At 35.2% G+C, this 13,343-nt stretch overlaps 1 protein-coding gene across 2 annotated transcripts in view; it reads right to left on the bottom strand.

The window, feature by feature from the left end:
* The window catches only part of ATAD2B (ATPase family AAA domain containing 2B), a 157,057-nt gene that overhangs the window by 76,883 nt on the left and 66,831 nt on the right, over positions 1-13,343 (bottom strand). For both annotated transcript variants that reach the window (XM_021697499.2, XM_044918700.1), the window contains 2 exons: positions 7,169-7,328; positions 1,884-1,974 (listed from right to left, as the gene is read on the bottom strand). In XM_021697499.2, coding sequence (XP_021553174.1) covers positions 1,884-1,974; positions 7,169-7,328 — 251 coding nt within the window. The remainder of the gene's footprint in view (positions 1-1,883; positions 1,975-7,168; positions 7,329-13,343) is intronic.

Here is a 13,343-nt window from a genome sequence, read left to right on the forward strand (position 1 = left end):
AGTTACCAAATCCATAACCTCTAACAAGAGGTCAGCTGTCTTTGCAGTTTTTTATCAAGACAACATATTCTTTCTGTTAGGCATAAATTTCACTGAACTGAACCCATACATGTTAAAACATGTTTGGATTACGGAAAGTGATACATTCATAATGAATTTAAAATGTATTACTATTTCATTCCTGTTTGAAGACTTGCATCTGACTTTTTGTTTTAATGTGAAACTGGCTTCTTATCTCACTCTCCAGGAAGAAAATGGCATAGATAAAAGCATATTTCTAAAACACCACCACCACCCCCAAAAGGCAAGAGAAGTTTTTTAGTCCTATAAGAAATTATGTCTCTAAAATGTTTAAACTTAAGAAACTGACTAAAAGCTAAAATAGATCATTTGGAATAATGAGAAGTTGTGGCCTTTGGAAATGAAAAAGGAAACTAAGATTCTTATATTTAGGATAAAGAATTAGAGTGTAACATTTCAGATGGTAGACAGGGTAATAGCAAGTAATTTTAAAATACCTATTGTTTAGGGAATTTCCAAAGTTATCTGAAGTCTTCTGCTTATTCCAGTTAAGGATCATTCTGTGACAGAGTCACAGAAAAATCTACAAAATTTTCCCAGTCTGATCAGTTCTCTAATAAAATAATATCATAAAAGTAGGAAATAAAAGGGGTCAAATTTCAAAAAGGGAAAAGACTGGATTTTGTACCAAATACCACCCTCTCCCGTAAAGCAGCACAAGGCTTTGCAAAGGTCAAGCCAAATTTACATGAAATGGGTTTGGTGCATGCTCTCTTATACCAGGCAAAGCTTAAACTGGAGTAGTGCTGGAGAGATTTACGTTTTCTCCTCACCAGAAGATGTCGAGGTCTTTGTGGTTCAAAAGCTGAGGGATGCTGCTTCGGAGATGGAGGTCCCTGTGGATGAAGAGGATAATTCGGATGTAGCTAACTGAATGGACTAATGTTCTATTTAAGTTTTAATATCTGATGGCGGATCCCAATGATTTTTTTAACTAAGTTGTTCTTTCTGGTTTTGGTAACTTTAAAGTTTTCCCAAGTAGACTGTTAATTGTTAGTGAACTTATTTTGGGGATTTTTTCATAATGCTTAAAAAATTCATGTAGAATGATTTTTTAATTTTTTTGTGAGAGAATAAGAGAAAAATAGACAAAAGACAGAAAAAGAATGAAGGAGAAATACCAGTGTGTACACTCAGTTGCTTAATACTGTAATCATTTTTATTTCAGACCTAATTAGAGCTAAAACCCTGAATTCCAAAACCCATGAATTCCATCTCCTATATATGATCATGTATGCACATAAAATACTCTCACTACATCCTTTTAGGACAGTAGTATTCATTCACTCTGTAAGGAGGATCTTCCAGTCTGTGAATAATTTAATATTCAATTGGAAAGTCTTATATTTTGGGAAATACTAGCAGATGCCAGTAAGTATTTTCTTTGAAGACTCCTCTCACTCAACTTCTTTCTAGACCACAGGCATGAAGATGAGCCCATCAGGTAATCTGCAAAGTAAAAGACTACAGTCCTGCCTTCAACATAGACCTTTATCTCTCAAGGTTAAGCTTATTTTTCTTAGTAAAATTCAAAAGGACACACGGCAGTTATATTATGGAAATCCAGCACTCAATGAAAGGCATATTACTACTAGCATTGTTAATAATCAAACACCTAATGGCAGCTAAAATGGTAATTTAGAAGTGTTCAAGTGAAATGTTCAAAATAATTCTTACATTTAAAGGCAGAGCCAGTCATCTATTGCACAGAGACATAACTATACTCATTCACATTCCAAACATAAGGAGAGGCTGAGCAGAACAAACAACAGTAATCAAAGAATTCAATTAATAGCACTCACCAACACATTTTTCAGCCAATTCACCTAAAAAAGCATCTGACAATTTTGGATTCCAGTCCCTGGTGTGGATTTGTAAAATGTGTTTTCTTGCCTAAGAAGAAAAGTACAAATAAGTAAAATAGCAACAACCTCTCCAATGTATTAGCTGGAACAAATTTATGCACTCACCATACCCCAGAAAACCAACTGTTTATTTTAAAAGAAATTTAAACACCATGGCATCCACATCAACTCTAATTCCCACATACAGTAATATGTAGGAGAGATCATGTCTCTGTTTCACAAACTAAGATATTTAATATCCTGAGAGGTGAAGGAATTGACTAGTAGAACACATGACTAAGTGACTGATCTTGACTGATCCAGGACTAGATTCAAAACTAAGTTTCACTGTTCTACCACGTCAGATCATTTTTACCATCTAAATACATATGAACAAGAAACTCTGATGTGTTATAACATTTGTAACCTTTTTTATTAATGTAATTAACATATAGTGTTAACAATAGTTTGAGATGTACAATATAACGATTCAGCAATTCCATACATTACTCAGTGCTAACTTCTATTTTTTTTTTTTTTTTTAAGTAGGCTCTACACCTAACATGGGGCTTGAACTCACGACCCTGAGATCAAGAGTTGCATGCTCTACCGACTGAGCCAGTCAGGCACCCCAATTAGTGCTAACTTTTAAACAAATTATAAATCTAGATTTCATAAAACTTTTGGTTCTATCATATGCATGAGTTATTACGACTGACAATGAGCTAAACAAGTAATTTAAAACTTGGAAGAAGTTTTAAGTTGAAAAGTTTTCAATGAAATAAATATAATCCATATTATAAGTTAATTGATGCCATGGCATTTAATAAATAACAAGGTGATATTTCAGTAAATATTAATTTAATTTGTTTTAAAAAATCAAATGTTTGAGCAATTCTACCTTGATTTTTTTTTTTTTTTCAAAATAGCATTCTCTACCTTAAATCTGACTGTATAGCACAATCAAAATTTTAACAGCTTGGTTTCAAATTAAATGAAATTTCTTCTTTCACAGTCAAAAAGAAACTAAAGTAGTAAGAATCCATAATCAGCTGACATTACCATCATGAAGAGTCATATCAGACTTTTATTTTCACTTTGGCTTTCTTTCAAGGAAAAAACACTTTGTAAAATTTGAATGCACTCGTACCCTCAACATTGCTACTTGAGCTTTGTAAGACTATGAAAAAGAGGGGAGCCTGGGTGGCTCTGCTGAGCAGCCAGCTCTTGATTTTGGCTCAAGTCATCTCTGAGTCCTAGGATCAAGCCTCACATGGGGCTCCACACTCAACAGGGAGTGTGCTTGAGGATTCTTTCTCTCTCTCCTCTTCCTCTTGCCCCTACCCGCCCCCATGTGTGCTTCCTCGCACTCTCTCTCTCTAAAATAAATAGATCTTAAAAAAAAAAAAAGAATACGATAAAGCAAATTATACCCAAGATGATACCTTATTAGCTTGATGAGGAATTCGGGGTCCAGGACCAAAACAAAAAGAACTTCAAAGTCATCGAGATTAACCTTGCTCCAAAGTTGATAAAATCTGATAACAATAGCTACTGTTCTAATTCCAAGTTCTAAGTTAGGTGTTCAGCTACCAAAAATAAAGCAATGATGTGACACTCATTTTCTTCCAACTTGAAGTACCTGCCTGAATAGACACTAAAAAAGTATAAAATCAAGTTCAAAAAAAAAAAAAATCATCCAAGAGCTTGTATTCTCTAGAAGATGACATTAAGAATCTATTTGACCTCATTAGCAGCACAAGCACCACTTGTAGAAGACCCTTACAGAATTAGAAACACACCAAAAAAAATTTAGGTTGGAAGATATCTCAAAAAAATCTATTCTGATCCCGTCATTTTACAAAATAAGTAAAGGTTTAGAGGAATGAAATTAATTACTTAAGGTCAAAAGTTATTGTCAGGTCTCTAATACATTTAGTGCCTTACCCTTTCTCTATATAATCAGAGTCTCCCTTCTTTATTGTAAAAACAAGAAAAAGAAATTACTTAAATCAGAAATGCTTCATTATGCATTTTATATGGCATACAAAATAGTAAGTTATATTGCTTCCCCTAATCGAGAGTAGCTTCCTGGGTGCCTGGGTGGCTCAGTCAGTTAAGCGTCTGCCTTCAGTTCGAGTCATGATTCCAGGGTCCTGGGATCGAACCAGGCATCAGGCTATCCGCTCAGCAAGGAGCCTGCTTCTCCCTCTCCTTCTGCCTGCCGCTCCCCCTCCTTATGCTCACTCCCTCTCTCTGTCAAATAAATAAATAAAATTAAAAAAAAAAAAAAGTAGCTTCCTCTACTATTAAGAGTCAGGGACAAATTCAAGTTCCTTATTTTTCAGGATTCATAAATACACACAATAACACTTACAATAATCGTAAGTGTTGATGATAATAAAGGAAAAGAAACAAAAGAAATTAAAAAGCATCACTGCCTCAAGAAGGTATGTGCTATTTTGTGCTAATAAGAGTTAACAAAATAAAATTTGGAAGAATCAAGGCTTGCTTTTTTTCCTATACTTTCATTTGGTCAAACAGCAGGAGTCATGATATTCCACTGCCCAAACTACAGGACTAATATGAGACACTGACTTTATCACTTTAAATTAACGTCCCAAACGGATCCTTATCACTGCCTTTAATCCTTCCCTAGATCATTCATTAGGTCTATCTCCTAGCAGACTAGTTCAGTTTCTCTGTCTTCACACTCAGCTTCTCAATCAGACCTTGCTTCCTAAATCACTGAGAAAACTGAAGCAGTCAAAAGAAAAGTTCCAGAGACACTCCACACTAAATTTGTACACCTGTAGGCATTTGTACCCATAATATTCTGTCTTCTCCCTAGTATCACAAACTATCCAATTCCTATCTATACATTATCTATACACTGTACATTATTTTGCATTAAGATACTCTTACACATTGTTAGGATACTAGGATGCCCTAGTATCAAAAACTATCCAATTCCTATCTAAAAGTCATTTTCACCACTCATATAGTAAATTCTATGGCCCCTCTTGCCTATTAAGGACACACTGTGATAATTCTTCGTTCTCAATTTCATCACCAAAATTTCCTTCTCTATTGGCTATTTGTCCCAGCTTAAAAATAACACACTTTCTCTTGCCTCCAAATCCCTCAACATCTATCACCTCAATTCTTTGCTTCCTTTTGCAACAAAATTCTTTGAAAAACTTAATTTCATTCTCTGTCTCCAATTCCTCTCCTCCCGTTCTCTCTTAAACTAATCATACTCCAGTCAAGCATCTTTGCACCCACCACTAAGTCGACTTGCTCCCATCCCATCTCCCATGCTAAAAACAATGGCCAATTTTCTCATCTGACTTAATTTAGCAACATACGACAAAGTTAGTCACACCATCTTCATGATATACCTTCTTCACTTGGCTTCCAGAATCCACTCTCATACTTTTACCTTACTAACAGATCCTTAGGATAGAGGATTTGATAATCGCATTTAATCTTATACTCTCATGACTTTAAATATTATCTAAGCGGGAAAAAAAATAGTCCAAGCCTGTTCCATAGACACAGACCAAGAAAAATGACCTTAGGTTTGAGTCTCAAAGCACAGTTTCCTTAAAATGTAGAAAGTTAAAATTCACATGGAAAACAATGTCAAGATCTGTGCTGTACAATGTAGTAAGCCACTAGCCACATAATGCTATTTTATTTAAATTTTTAAAGAAAATTCAAAAATCAGTTCCTTAGTCACACTAGTTGACATTTCAAGAGCTCAATAGCTACATGTGGTTAGTGGCTACCATACTGGACATTCTCAATGCACAATACAAATAAGGAATATTTCCATCATTACAGAAAATTCGACTGTTCTAGACCTTGTTTATTGTTAAATCTCTGATTTGTGTGGGCTGCACCTGAATTGTGAGGACTATAACTGGCATACATGACTGAGGGCCACATGACTAGAAGACAACTGGTTAATCGAGATAATGGCTTTCCTGTGCCAAAATGAACACAGGCTGTGTTTCTTAGAACTAAACACATTATCCATGTACACTAGAGCCTAAAAGATGTGCTTGGACTGTAAGATGTCCCAAACAAGACAGCTGATGCTTCCCCATGCTGAAATAGACTCCTCCCACTTCAGCCTTGTCTTCTACAACTAAGCACACCTCTACGCATTAATACAGTCCTGAAAGCTACACTTGGGTATTGAAAATGATGCTGCATATGCTAGGTTTTCTATCCCAGGTAAATTCAGTACCAAATTAAAGCCTCTAAGTTAGACAGTCAATCCAAAACTGAGAAAACTAGTAGTGGCTGTGCAGACTGATTTCCAGCTGAAGTATGAACTGCTCTACACAGCAGCACCATTGCCTTCATTTCCCTATACTCCTGTACACTGTCCTGATCACAGCCTTTTACATCTAAGCATGTAAACCAGGCATTTTACATGGAGATCTAAAATCAAAGCTATATGACAATTACAAATGTGTATGTGTGTATATTATATATCCATAAATAGTATCTTCTTTCTTTAGGTTATATTTATATGTTATAAATGTTTTAATTATGCTTATTTGAAATGTTAAATTACATGGGAAACACTGTCAAAGTATCTTCTCTATATACATCTCCCCCTTTCAAACTTGAGTTTCCAGTGAAGAGATAGTCAATGATTAAACTGCTCAAACCAAGAACAACAATAAAGATGTCAAGCAGAATTAGGGGGAAAAACTGTATAAAATATTAAATAACATTTTGCACAATGACTGCAGATTGCCCTGTTTTAATTATACATTCTTAAAAATATAATGAATAACTTTGGCTGCTTTTAATTAATTATGATATCATGGTCATTTCTATGAAAATTTGCATATTGGGTTCTTATTCATAAACTCACTAATACTCTAAAAACATTACTTCTATTGGAACACAGCTCCTTTGGCTAACTAGAGACATATAACCTGCCATCCAAGATAATTACTACAATCTGGGAACTAAAGAAAAGAATAAGTAAGCATCAGTGACCTAATCAAGGGTTTTCCTCTTCCTAAAAGTCATAAATGTTCCAATAGCTGTTAAGAGAAAGAGACTAGATTATTCAAGCATTTTTTTTAGAATTATTAAGATATCCCATAAGCACAAAATTTTTAAAATGAAAATTCATAAAATACCACTCTCAAAGAGAGTTTATGCTTCATAACTGAATCACAAATAAATCTTCATATATTAAAAACAGAAATTTTTACCTTTTGATCAGGCAGGTTGAAAAGGAATTCTCTGTCAAAACGACCCGGCCTCCTAAGAGCAGGATCTATAGAATCAAGTCTGTTTGTAGCACCAATAACAACAATTTCACCTCTATTATCTAATCCATCCATAAGAGCAAGGAGGGTTGACACTATAGAGCTGTAACAAAAGTTTAAGACAAAATTATAAATTAAAAAAAGGAAAGAAAAATTGTAAAAACTGCTGCTTATACTAAACTTTATCAGTCTTAAATGCTAATAAAATTATGGCATGAATAAATCTTAATGCAAAATAATGTACAGAAATCACTTTTGAAAGTATTCAAACAATACATTAATAGACACCTAAAGCACAGAAACAACAAGAGATTAAGGACTTCATCCAAATTAATAATTTTGTGCTATCAAGAAAAACGAAAAGGCACCTAAAGGAGAAAATATTTGCAAATTATATATCTGATAAGGGTCTAGCTAGGGTCCAGAATATGCAAAGAACAATTACAACTCAACAATATAAAGAAAATTAACCCAACTTAAAAACAGAAGATTTAAATAGACATTTCGCCATAGAAGATATACAAAGGGCCCATCATCAGGGATATACAATCAAAACCAAATGAGGTACCACTTTAAAGGTTTTCTTTTTAGAGATTTTATTTATTTATTTGACAGAGAGAGAGTACAAGCAGGGGAAGCAGCAGGGAGAGGGAGAAGCAGGCTCCCGCTGAGCAGAGAGCCCAATGCGGGGCTCAATCCCAAGACCCTGGAATCATGACCAAAGCAGAAGGCAAACGCTCAACCAACTGAGCCACCTAGGCGCCCCGAGGTACCACTTTAAACCCACTAGGATGATAATAGTCAAAAAGACAAATAGTAAGTATTGGCAAGGATGTAGAGAAGTGGGAACATTCACACACTGCTTGATGGGAATGTAAAATGGTATACCTCTTTTGAAAACTGACAGTTCCGTCAACTATTAAACATAGAATTACCATATGATGCAGCAATGTCCATAAAAGACTTGTACACAAATGTTCATAGCAGCTTTATTCACAATAGCCAAGAAGTGGAAGCAATGCAAATGTCCAACAACCAATGAATGGATAAATCAATGAAATATAACTTGTCAATAAAAACCAATGAAGTACTGATAGACGCTATAATATGGATGAACCTTGGAAACACTGGGCTAATTGAAAAAAGCCAGTCAGAAAAGTCCCCATACTGTATGATTCCATTTACATGAAATATCCAATAGGCAAATCTACAGAAACACAATGTATTTTAAGGCTTGTCTAGCGTTTGAGGGGACTGAAGAGGCGGTTGGAGAGTGATGGGTAAAGGTTATAAGGTTTCTTTCTTTCCGGGGAGAGGAAAATGCTCTATAATTGATTACGGTGATGGTTACACAACTCTGGAAATACACTGGAAGCCACTGAACAGTTTAAATGACTGAACTGTATGATATATAAATACTATCTCAATAAAACTCTTTTAAAAAAAGAAATATAAGGGTGCTTGGCTGGATCAGTCAGTAGAGTATGTGACTCTTAATCTCTGGGTTGTGAGTTTGAGCCCCACATTGGGTGTAGAAATTACTAAAAATTAATTATAATTTTTTTTAAAAAAGAACTATAAAAGTCTGTTTTAATAGACAGCAATCTTGGGGGGGGGGGCTTTATGTCTGGCAATTTATATGATGTTTAGAGTTCCTATAGAATTACAGTTGCATTATTGTTATACTTTTGGATGATTTCTTTAGAATGGCTATTTTAACTAAGTTAAATTCAAAATCATTTTGTGCGTATTTTAGTTTTTCAAACTACAACTTAAACATTTCTGAATAAAAATGCTGAATGTCTAATTAACCATAGTTCTAGTAATAAAGGTCTTCCTAGTGTTCTCACTTCTATCCCTTTATTCTTAGTGCTAACACCTGCCTGAAATAACTTTTCCAATATGCTCAATAAGTTAAAGAAATCATTCTCACTCCCAAATAAACTGTTCTAAATGTTTCTCAAAACTATAAATGGAACCAAAATGCTAGAGACCCAGTGTACATGTATAGTGAGGATTTGTTGCTTGTTCTTTCTAATTAGTGAAAATTAACGATCTAAGTGTCTCACTTCAAATATCAAGGGTACAAAATAAGCATCCTTAAGTGTAAGTTCATATTTAACCTCAAATTTTTCCTTAGTACATTCCAATCACAGATAGGTATTTCAAGTGTTTGTTAAGATTTATCAGCATTCTGGGGGCGCCTGGGTGGCTCAGTCATTTAAGCATCTAACTCTTGATTTCAGGTCATAATCTCAGGTCATAATCTCAGGGTCATGAAATCAAGCCCCAAGTCAGGCTCTGCACTTAGCAGGGAGTTTGCATGAGATTCTCTCTCTTCCTGTCCATCTGCCCCTCCCCCACCCTCTCATATAAATAAATACATCTTTAAAAATATATTTATCAGCATTTTTAAGCGTTCTCTACAAGGGTTTTCAGAAAACAAAGTCTCAAACATGGCCAGAAACAGAATTACAACCTAGCTTAGATTCTACCAAAAGTTGCCTTCTTTAGAAAAATCAAATGACCAGTCCCTGGATCAAAATCCTTTAATAAACCTTATTACGTTCAAAATAAAATCCAAACTACTTAATACTATATTCGAGGCCTACTTGCCTACCCTAACCCTTTCTCCTACATATCTTCTAAAAGCATTTGTATTACCTTCAAATATGGATCTAAATAAAATCAACTGGAATTGTTTTGTATGGTGTGAAGAAGGATCCATCCAGTTTTATTTTTTCACTGGACACCCAATTCTCCCAGCATTATTTATTGAAAAGGTCATCCTTTCCCAACAGTACTGCATTGTCTCTTTTATTATAAATCAAGCATCCATATATGTGTAGATTTATATGTGGCTCTGGACTCTGTTCCATTTGTCTATTAGTCTAGTCCTCCACAACATCAAATTATCTTAAGAGGCCTTAAAAATCAGTAGAGCAAATATTCCCACCTTGTCTTCACTATTTTTTTTTTAAAGATTTTATTTATTTATTTGACAGAGAGAGAGATAGCGAGAGCAGTAACACAAGCAGGGGGAATGGGAGAGGGAGAAGCAGGCTTCCTGCCGAGCAGGGAGCCCGATGTGGGACTCGATCCCAGGACCCTGGGATCATGACCTGAGCCGAAGGCAGACGCTTAACGACTGAGCCACCCAGGCGCCCATGTCTTCACTATTCTTCTTCCTTTTTATTTCCATATAAATTAGAGTCATTTTGTCAAATCCTACCCCAAAAAAGTTGAACAGGATTATACTGAATCTATTGATGAATATGGAAGAACAAACAACTTACAAATATCCAGCCTCCCAACTCATGTACACGGTATTTCTCTCCATTTATTTAATCTTTCTTTAATGTTTTTGAATCAAGTTTTATTCTTTTCTCCAAAGATGTAAAAGGAACTTAATTTACTCCTAGAGTCTTCTTTTCTAAATGAGTTTCTAAATAGTAATTTTACATTTTTATGCAGAAAATTGGTACACAGAAAGGCAAAATTCTCTATAATGATTGGTTTAACCCTGCTAGATGCTCATTACTACATCCAAAAAGTTATCTAGAGACTGCTTTGGAATTTCTACATACATAATTATATCATCTATAAATAATAACGGTATTGTTTATTCCTCTCCATTACACACATCTTATATTGTTTTGTCTTACCAGACTACACTGATTGGGATCTATGTACAGCGTTGATGAGAAGTGTTCATAGCCATGCTTACAACTGTCATACTAAAGTTTTCATCTTTCAACATTGTTTGTAATAGGTTTTTATAGATACCTATATTCCTCATTCTCTGAGTGACCTTATCAAAAACAATTATTAAAGGGAAACCCTCCTACATCGTTGGTGCGAATGCAAGCTGGTGCAGCCAGTATGGAGGTTCCTCAAAATGTTGAAAATACAGCTACCCTACGACCCAGCAATTGCACTACCGGGTATTTACCCCAAAGATACAAATGTAGGGATCCGAAGGGGCACATGCACCCCAATGTTTATAGTAGCAATGTCCACAATAGACAAACTATGGAAAGAGCCTAGATGTCCATCGGCAGATGAATGGATAAAGAAGATGTGGTGGATATATATACACGGGAATATTATGCAGCCATCAAAAAAAATGAAATCTTGCCATTTGCAATGACGTGGATGGAACTAGAGGGTATCATGCTAAGTGAAATAAGTCAATCAGAGAAAAACAACTGTCATATGATCTCGCCGATATGTGGAATTTGAGAAACAAGGCAGAGGATCATGGGGGAAGAGAGGAAAAAATGAAACGGGACGAAACCAGAAAGGGAGACAAACCATAAGAGACTTAATCTCAGGAAACAAACTGAGGGTTGCTGGAGTGGAGGGGAGTGGGAGGGATGGGGTGGTCACAGACACTGGGGAGGATATGTGCTATGGTGAGCACTGTGAATTTTATAAGACTGAGGAATCACATACCTGTACCCCTGAAACAAACAATACATTATATGTTAATTTTTAAAAAGTTATAATAAAAAATATTAAATTTCATCCATTTCTTCCACATCTATTGAGATGATTATATGATTTTCCATTAACATAATAATATGATAAATTTACCTTAATTGATTTCTCTCATATTAATCAAACCTTGTATATGTGAAATACAATCAATTTGATCATGATGTACTATCCTTTTTATATCTTCCTGGAAGTCACATGTTACTAGTTTGTTTAGGAGTTTTATATCCACATTCACAACTGAAACTGGATTCCAATTAACTTCGTCATACCGTTCTGAACAAGTTCTTTTTAAGTCTTTTGAAGATAAACTTGACATAAAAGACACAACATATTTAAAGTACATAATGGAGTAAGTTTTGAAGTGTGTATACACCTGTGAAACTACCATCACTATCAAAATAAGTTACATATCCAACACGCTCTTCCTCACGTCCCTTTGTTTTGTTTTTTTGTTTTTTTTTAAAGATTTTATTTATTTGAGAGAGAGAGAATGAGAGACAGAGAGCATGAGAGGGAGGAGGGTCAGAGGGAGAAGCAGACTCCCTGCTGAGCAGGGAGCCCGACTCGGGACTCAATCCCGGGACTCCAGGATCAATCCATCCCTACTGCTCCTCCTTCACCTCTTCCAATCCCCAGGCAACTGCTGATCTATGTTCTGTCATTACAGATTAGCTTGCATTCTCTAAAATTTTTATGTATGGGATCATACAGTAAGTACTTTTTTTTTTCTGGATTCTTTCATTCAGGTAATTATTTTGAGATTTACCGCACTGTTGGTTTACTAACAGCCTGTTCCTTTTTATGGCTAAGCAATATTCCATTATATGGATATACCACAATTTGTTTATTGATTCACATGTTGATGGCCCTTTGGACTGTTCCCAATTTGGGACTATTACAAAGAAAGCTATGAAGATTCATATACAAGTCATGGTTTTTTCTTAAAAGTTTTATACATTAACCTCTTAAGTTCAGGCCTTTATCCTCCTAACCTTTAACATTTAAAGAATCTGATATATCACATTTTGCATTCCTAATACCACTTATCAATGTCTTCTTTTTCTCATGACCAAACATGCCAAAGGTTTGTTAATTTTATTACTTTTTTTTTCAAAGAAGCAACTTTTTGATTTCTTGATATCTATATATCTTTCCTTGCAGTTCATATATTGTTTGCAATTTTCTGTTTACTAGTAACACAGAATTAAAATTAAAAGTTTTGGGTTTTTTTTAAGATTTTATTTATTTATTTGACAGAGAGAGACACACCGAGAGAGGGAACACAAGCAGGGGGAGTGGGAGAGGAGAAGCAGGCTTCCCGCGGAGCAGGGAGCCTGATGGGGGGCTTGATCCCAGGACCCTGGGATCATGACCTGAGCCGAAGGCAGACAATTCACAACTGAGCCACCTAGGCGCCCGAAATTAAAATAGTTCTTAACATCAAATAAAATTCTCTGCTTATATCTTTTTGTTATTTGTTTCATGAATTTTGTTTATCACTAAGCCTTGGAAATCAGTCATGATTTAAGCCAGGATATACGATCAAATTTTGTAAATCCTGTGTATGTCTGGAAACAGTGTTCATCCTATATTTATCTTATGTAAGTATACCCACTAG

The sequence above is a fragment of the Neomonachus schauinslandi genome, chromosome 10, assembly GCF_002201575.2.
Source record: "Neomonachus schauinslandi chromosome 10, ASM220157v2, whole genome shotgun sequence".
Taxonomy (NCBI): Eukaryota; Metazoa; Chordata; class Mammalia; order Carnivora; family Phocidae; genus Neomonachus; species Neomonachus schauinslandi.